This window comes from Bacillus rossius, chromosome 1, assembly GCF_032445375.1.
Source record: "Bacillus rossius redtenbacheri isolate Brsri chromosome 1, Brsri_v3, whole genome shotgun sequence".
Taxonomy (NCBI): Eukaryota; Metazoa; Arthropoda; class Insecta; order Phasmatodea; family Bacillidae; genus Bacillus; species Bacillus rossius.
In genome coordinates this window covers 343,433,676-343,442,413 of record NC_086330.1, presented here as the reverse complement: position 1 = coordinate 343,442,413, position 8,738 = coordinate 343,433,676, and the positions used below count along the sequence as shown (strand labels likewise).

Below are 8,738 nucleotides of genomic sequence, written 5' to 3'. Positions count from 1 at the left end.
ATGGGGGGAATCTTAAATACCAAATTCAAGACCTCAAATTATGGGTGCGACCAATCTACGATGGCGATCTATATGCGAGTAAATACAGTATTTTAACATAGTAAATTAAATGTAATTTATTTAGCAGGAAATTTGAAGCAAAATGTATGCACTAAATAGTCAGGATACATTTTTTTTTTTTTTTAAATCTTATAACTGTTATTAGTAGAGACAGGTGTTTTGGGTGAAAACATTTGCACAATTTCGTTACTTTTTACGAGATGATTTCGGTATATTTTTCGCTATTTTATCAGTAGTTTCGTCAAAAATTTCATTGATTTTAAAACTGCAGTATGAGGTTTATAAATATAAGTTCTACGTGAATGTGTTTAATATGTCATTTAAGAGTATAACTACACAGTTCCATACATAACTTTACCAAATATTTGCACAGAACAAGCAACAATTCAACAACTATGCAGAGCATTTCCATATTCTACTCTCTCTCTTATACAAACCACAAAAATACATACTTTTCTAGACCTATGTATGCCTTTTAAACTCTGTAACCTGTAAGGCCTACCACAATTCCGAGTACGATAATTCACAAGATATTATTGCACAATTTATACAAACTTTTTTGTCTGCATTGGTCGGTTTTTACAAAATGCATATATTTACTAGGACTAAACATGTTTCAAAGCACAGTACTAGAAACTGTTTTAGAAAATTTACTGACCAAAAAAAAAAAGCTCAAGTCCTAACCTAAAAACAAATAAGTTACGTCTATATTTACCTGTGGCTAGGTTATATCAACTTTTTCCAATAAGTGCTGTAAAAAACACGACTCGCAGCTAAATGAATATTTCAAGAGTAGGTAGGCCTAGCAAAATTTATTTTCGTAACGTTCTGTTTATCTGCTTAAGAATACACAAAACTGTTAAAATATTGTACGCCCTACCTGCAATGCACTTGTGCATCCATTGACGAAGTTTCGGGTCATCCAGTTTTTAAATCAGGATGTTCGCTTCGATAAAAGCTCGAGTTGTTGACATAATGATCTCATTCTTGTCAAATTTTGCTTTTTTTGCTGTCAACAAGACTGATTCCTGCGAAACTCTCCTTTTTGCACCGGATTGTTGACTTTCCTTGTTTTTGTTATGCGAGGCACTGTTTTTTATGTGTTTCAAGCACATGTCTTTCCGTTGCCACTCTATTCTAACGTTGCAGAACTTGCACATGATAATTTTTTGCACTTTGTCGAAGACATAGAATCCTTCGCTCGCAAACTCCGCCGCCCTGTCTAATACTGTCACAACCATTTTAAAATCAACGTTATACAAAAAGAAACAGAGCAAAAACGTTTGATTACATCCACGCCATTTTAACAAACTGTGGCGAGTGGCGACTCTGGCGAGGCGATAGCGCGACACGAATACGACTTCCTAGACTATCGAAAGTCGTTAACAATCGATTATAATCTACTGTTATCGAGTCATAAAAATACGGACGTTTAGCTATTGTCAGTGTGTTTTTTCTTAATTTTTTTAGTGATTTCTCCAAGTAATTGATAATTTCGCGTTTTTAAGTTTGTGTATATTAATTTTGCTAATATTTTGCGATTTCGTGCATCGCGAAAAACACCTGTCTCTAGTTATTAGTAACACATTTTTATGTATTTTATACACAAAAATACCAGTCAATTTATTTGTTATTGTTCTAAGTAGTTAGATATGCTTGTTACAAATTATTATATTGTAAAAGTGCATCATATATCACTCAAAATGAAACTTTTTGTAAAATAATTATCATGAAACATTTAAGTGTTATAATTGTTGAATAATGTGCTATCTTCATGAATAAATACAGAATCTGCAAAAAAAAAAAAAACTGAACACCACGAAAAACTCCTGTTTTGAAAACAAAACCATAAAATCCTCTCTCCTAAGGGATATACTTATTTGAAAATCCTGGTAAACACCTTACCTGCATTACATTTCCCACTACAGTAGAGCATCCCTCAACCGGAATGATTGGGGGGAGGTCTATTCCTGGTTATGGGAAAATTCCGGGTAAGGTGAGTTACGGTAGGGAGGCAAAGAAAAAAGCCATTACATGCTGCACGTATTAACTTATATGTATAGCCAAAGTTGTACGTAAATATTTTCCACGTTATAAAACCATACAGTAAAAAATATGATCTACATACATACTGTTTTCAAAACGTGCCGGGTCGTAAAACTCCGGGCTGGTTGAATGACCTTCATTCTAGCAAGCTGGCAAGCGGGTGTTTCTTATCTCTGTGGTTGGGTGCGTGGGTGAGCGAAGAGAATGATGAAGAGGGTTCGGGGGAGGTAGGACTACAGCTGCAGTGTTGTGTTACTTCTGTGTTGATGTGCTAGTGATTCACACTTCCTGGAGAGTGTATAGTCACTGCCACACACAGTTTACATTTCACATACACAAGAATAACACTTCAAGCATCTCGTTTAAAAACACAGAGATAGAGAAATACTGGTAAATGTAGACTGTTTAACCATATATTAACGTATAAATATGTACATAATACATATTTGTACACTAAATTATTGTCTACAAACTGAAAGCATCACACGTTGGAAGTAAATGTTACTCGCTATCACGTGTGTCAGCGAGTGTAGTTGGAGTCGGTGTACATATCTCGGGCCGGCCGGAATTTTCCGTTTACTTGACATAGTGAAACAATTAAACGACTTATAGCACAAACATCTTTATAGTAATTCACGTCCGTCGCGAAAACCAGCTGTGTATTTACACAGTGCGCGGGAAAAACTGGCTATAATTAGCTCTCTGACAGACGTGCGCGCGCGCGCCTACAAGACATGTACAGTCAGGCAAAAGCAAAAACGCCTCGTTCCAGTGCATGGAAAATTAGTTCCGAATATCGGGAGTTCCGTTTGTGGGAATTACGGTTGAGGGGTGCTCTACTGTAGTATCAATCTGCATGCCTTCACAGTAAGCTGTCTACAAATGTAAAAGCTGGATCTAAATTACATTATTTCTGAATTACTCTGGTAATAATTTTTTTTTCTGCAGTCTTAAGTAGTGGTAAAAAAAAATAAAAATAAAAAATTGAGACACTGACTTAAAAAATTACCAACCATCCCCTTGACGGTAACTAAACTTATATGTACTCCCAAAAATAATTCAGCTATGCAGGGTGAAATAAGTATTCTTGACAGTGACAAACTCTGAAACGTATTGTTCAATCCTGAGATCTGTGCAGCCAGGAAATATGCCAACTGCAAGGTCATGCATTTACTGTTTTTCCCACCCCAAAATTAACTCTATTCCACATTTTTTTGATATTTTGGTGACCCGCAGAGACAGCCTGGATGCACAGACGCCACGCTCACGCACCACTTGCTGCGGGGGTCCGATATGGGCCGCGCGCCGCAGATCAGCGTGCCGAGGAGCAGGGGGGCCGAGGGCCCCCGAGACCGCAGCAACCCCGTCAGGCCGCCCACGTTGACGAACATGTCGTCGTCCGTCTTCATGACGTAGCGCAGCGAGCGGCAGCGCCGCACCACCCACTTGAGCAGCATCACCGACTTCACCGTCAGGTTGTTGTAGCTGTCGATGAAGCCTTCCTGGATGATGTCCCCGAACTGCAGGCTCTCCTCCTCCACTTGATCCTGCGAGCCAGCGACCACTCACTATCTCGCCACGGTACCTCTGACGCTCTTTCATCCGGGCATTCTCTGTTCCAGGGTTCTTCACTCTTTTTGAGGGCCACATATTATGAAACTAATGCAAGGTCCAAATTAATTAATATTAAATTGTCATTCAACATTTTTTTAATTTCTAATTATTTTGTAATGCTGTAATTCCTGAAGATACAAAATGGTTCCTTAAAAATGTTTTTTTTTTTAAATTAAATAAAAGGATTGCAACAAATATATTCAATATATTTCTGATAATATTATGGCCTCCTAAAAGTGTAAGCTGAAGCTAACAAATTTGCCTACATATATGCAAACAAAGATGGCTAATACCACAACAGTATACCTGATAAAATGTCTCTTTGTTCAAAGATCGTTTAGGCAGACCGTACGAAACACTTTCGTCAGCCAGATGTGGCTCACGAGCCACCCATCACTGCGTTAACTGTAAATCTCATGTGTAATTTATTTTTACCCTAAAGCAACTCATTACAACTTGCTTTGAACATCATTGTAGTACTGCATTAATTTTTATTTGGTACTATTCCCATTAAAACTTTATCGATATTTTATAACCCAGCAAACTAGCTAATTCGGCACAAAATAGTACAAACGTCTCGTTGACACAGAGATCATAACATTCTAACACACACAACACAAGTGAAGGAAATTGGTGAAGATTGCCTTTGGTTACGGAAAAGATTTTATGGTGAAATGTGAAACAATCATAATATCAAAAAGCAGGTCAATACACCATAAAATGCCAAAAAAAACCATACAGCATCAAAATGCATTAAAACTGTGAAATTATTCACAATAAATCTTTTAACATATTACATTAATGACTGTCATTTATTTGGCAAGAAGTGTGTACCAAGATGTATGGAACCAAATTGATAAGGAAAAAAAAACAATCTTGCATTGTTTGATTCTGCATCTCTTATTAACAAATACACTAAAACCTTTTTGTTGCGACCCCATTTATTGCGACCACCTCTCTATTACAACCCGATTTCGAGGAACCGTGAAAAAATTGCCGAAAATCCGAAGAAAATCAGTTTCTTGTGGTAAAAAAAAAAAGCTACGCCACTTATTCCCCACGCAGGAAACACAAAGGCTGCCGTCTGTCTCCCCCGCATTTATCTTTCTTCTAACATTCCACGTCTCACCTCTCGCGCGAGCAATAACGCAGCGACCACGCATTGGGCCGTTTTATGCTTTGTTTGGTGACAGCAGCTTATTTTATTCGGTACAGTAGAATCCCGCCGATGCGAACCCCCTCTGATGCGTCCATTCCGTTTATACGACTGTTTTTTGAGATACAGTGAAAAATTTGAGCAGAGAAAGTCAAAAATTTGAGTAAAATCGGCTGAAAAACAAGTCTGTTACACTTTGTTGGGCACTATGTGTTCACGTTTATCTTGGCGAGAGCTGGACTGTCAACGTGGCAGTGTCTAGCCAAGCTTGGCGCGTCCACTATCGCACGAAAAGCAGTCTCAGCTGTCATGTTATCTTACCCGCCCGCACGAAAAGTCGCTGTGGTAGCTTCTGCAAGAGCGTAAGAAACTCGTCCGGCCAGCATCCTCCTCCCCTCCCACACCGCGTGTGACAAAAGACAGGTTGTATAGTCCATTCTCGGTAAAATAAATATTTTTATGGGCTTATACGACTGTCCTTCGCCGTTAGTAAATACTTTATAAGTTTAAGTTATTATGATACAATTTGTTTATTAGTCACACAACAGTTTCTGCTGAAAAATCACTAATACCTCGAATTTTATTGAATAGAAAAATTTAGCAGGGCCGTAAATATATTTATTTTACTGCATAGTTACTTTTCCATCTGCATTCCAACATGTTTTTTTTTCTTCTTTTTTTTACGCTGCGAAGGGACGTGGGAAAGATAATTGCTTGAGCTGTCAAAATAAACATCGCTGACGGCAAGGGCAGGAGCGCATCTTGTCGGTCTGTCGCTGTGATTATCTACTCCAAAAACATGTCACAGCATTTCAGGATAGCACTGTTCTTATATCGTTCGTTTATAGCCGAATGTTTTCTACCTGATCCACACAAGTTCCTTCACCACGTTTTGAACGAAAATAACCACCAGCCGGCTAGCATAGCCGAACTCGCGTGACGCGAATTCCTTTAGCGCGAGTATTTTATGTATTTGGATATATTTAGGGAGGGGAGGGGGGGGGGGAATTGGCCCGAATTCTCTATTGTGACCATTCCGTTTATAAGTCAGTTTTTCCGGAAACCATAAGGGGTCGCATCAGCGGGATTCTACATTCCTTTTCATAGGACCCTTGCTATTAAAATACATTTATATTTAAGTTTGAAAGCTTGTAAATTCCTTGCCAGAGATGAATAAACTCGAACTTGGTGTGAAAAGTGACATATTTTGACATACTTTTTTTTGGGCGTGTTTTAGTGGGGAGGGAGGGGTCCGAAAATATTTACTACGGTCTTACCCCTCCCTCACAATAGCCCAATTTTACGGGAGAAAGGAGGGTGAAAAGAGCATTTTCTTACTGAAGGTTTTTCAAAGGGGAGCGAAGTTGGGGTGTTATAAGGGAGGACACTAGATGGTTTGTGTGTCTGGGAGGGATGAGCCTTGAAGAATGTTACCGAGAGGAGGGAGGGGTGAGCTTATGCGTCATGAAGCCGCTGCCGCCAGCCAGCCAGGCGAGCTTCGTGTGCGCCCACTCGCGTTGCAGAACCTACTGCTGCCATATTTTTAAAGGAAATGTCCCATAATTTTTTTGTTATTCTTACATGAACATTATTGGAAGTATTAAAGCCAACACAAAAATACGCTGTGTGTTAAAATTAACAGATTTTAATGATCTTTCATTTCATTTCGTTTTTTTTTTTTTAATTTTTTTCTGATTTTCACATTTTGGTCAAAATGTCCAATTTTTTGACGGTTCCCGAGAATGTATTCGTAAAATCACTGCTTCGTTAAATCCGGGGTTCGTGACATCGGGGTTCTAGTGTATTTAACTACGGCAAGCAGAAAACGTACATGTAAACTAACCAGTAAAAATAAACTGTCTTTTGACATCTTTTCTTTAGAGGTGGCCTGTAGGGCGACGGACTTGTCATGATGGTTGAAGTGGGTTTAAAGCGAAGCCGTCTAGCATTGTGAGTGACAGCATCCTGCCATTGTACGGCTGGTTTCTTAGTGAGTAGCGGTTGGGGGGGGGGGGGTTGTGTGAAATCAACTGAAAATTTCGGAAAACATCTATTACGACCCCCGCTCTATTACGACCCTATTCCTGGGAACCGTGAGGGGTCGTTTCAGAGAAGTTTGACTGTATTTACCTCGCCTACGGAAAATATGCATTAAGTATCATTTCCAGTGTCATATGTGTTGAATAATATACTTGCATTTATGAAAAAAAAAGCATTCTTTTGAGAATAAAAACAATAACACACACATTGCCAAAAGGACGGTGTGTAGCTGCTCTTTCGCCCAGCTGTGGAAGTCATCTTCGGAACTTGGTGTTCCGCACTTTGTCCATGCCACCGATGTCCGTGTTCAGCATCATTAGGGAGGAGTGCGCTACACGACTACGAGAGACTCGCTGCAGTGGGGCCCTGGAATGGATCCTCACTTTCAACCATCTTTAAGGTGATCTTAATCAAGGGGTTTACCTTATTGTCATTTTCGTTTTCACGTCAGACCTATCCAATATGAGCTAGTGATTGATAAAGGGTGCATCATAACAAGTGTTAGGTGTAATGAACTTGCAGAATTTTTGTATTTCAGTAATTATTAATTTAGTAGTTAGGTCAATTAATTGTCTCAGTGCCATGTTCGCCCAGTTGCTTTAAGGCTCTATTAAGACTTTTTGGAGGTTACTTGTAATTTTCTTACTATTGTATTAATTTAATTTTTTCACTTCACTATTGTAATAACAATTGTCTCACTTTAACAATGAGGAGCCAATAAAAGTTTTGATTTTAGAATTGGTTCAATAATTGCTTTGTATTCATGATAAAGTTAGACTCTGATAACTTTTGACATTTCTTTGTTTATAGTTTGGGTTTGTGGAGTACTCACAGTAACCATACACAGCTATACTTATCTTGAAGAGCACATGAGTAGTTTTTTAGTTTACTTTGTAAAAAATTTCAATAAACATTTTGTATGTTTATCACAACATTCTTTTAGTTTTCGCTCTAATCAACCCTTTCTTTTGTTGCCCCTCAGGCAACATGCTTAAAAATTTTGTTTGAAAGATGTTATTTTTCAAATTGGGCGAGGGCCTGGGGACTATTCCATACTCCTAAGCCCTCCCCCCACCTCCAAACGGCTAGTTCCCTCTTAAAAATATTATGTTCCCATAAAATTAAATGGCCTAGGGCCCCGCAAATTCTAGGGCCACCACTGGCAAACAGAGTATTAATCTTTTAAGTAGAATGTTGAGTAGTTGGAACACGTGCTTGAGAATATAACAAACTATTGTGTGTTCATTATAAAAATATAAATTTATGTTAGTTTTACGTTGATTTAAGGGGTGATGTTTTAATTCCAACACTCCAGAATTAATCTAAATTTTTGATTCTGAGCCAATACTAACTAAAAATAATCTAAGCTCGGAAGAACCATTCATCCAATACATCCAATAAACAAATTTTTTTATCACTGTGCCAAGTCATCTGGCCTCAGAAATACAGTTAAAAAACCTTTCTACCTGCATCACCACCATCAACATCAACTGCTTCCAGCCTGTGGCTGGGTCAGCAAAGTAGAATATCTCCATCATCCTCTATCCCTCTACCATTCCTCATCCTTCACTTTATTCCAGTCTTATTCTCTCTCATGCACTGCTTTAACTACGGAGGAGACGGGAAGAACAAATAGTTAAAGAAGTTCTACCAGCACTTGTAAAAAAAAAAAAGTGAAATTCAAAGCAGCAACTCAATGTAAAGTAAACATTGGCCACAGGACAAAGCACCCCAGCAGTAGAGTCTGCAAGACACGCAGCCCTGCACGAGCTGTGTGGGACAGCTATACTGCATGCCACGTATATCTATGAGCTTGAGCACC

General features: G+C 38.7%; 1 protein-coding gene across 9 annotated transcripts in view; it reads right to left on the bottom strand.

Moving 5' to 3' along the window:
* Nucleotides 1-8,738, bottom strand: part of LOC134528150 (beta-1,3-galactosyltransferase 1-like) — a 47,238-nt gene that overhangs the window by 21,190 nt on the left and 17,310 nt on the right. For all 9 annotated transcript variants that reach the window (XM_063361489.1, XM_063361485.1, XM_063361486.1 and 6 more), the window contains one exon: nucleotides 3,379-3,653. In XM_063361489.1, coding sequence (XP_063217559.1) covers nucleotides 3,379-3,653 — 275 coding nt within the window. The remainder of the gene's footprint in view (nucleotides 1-3,378; nucleotides 3,654-8,738) is intronic.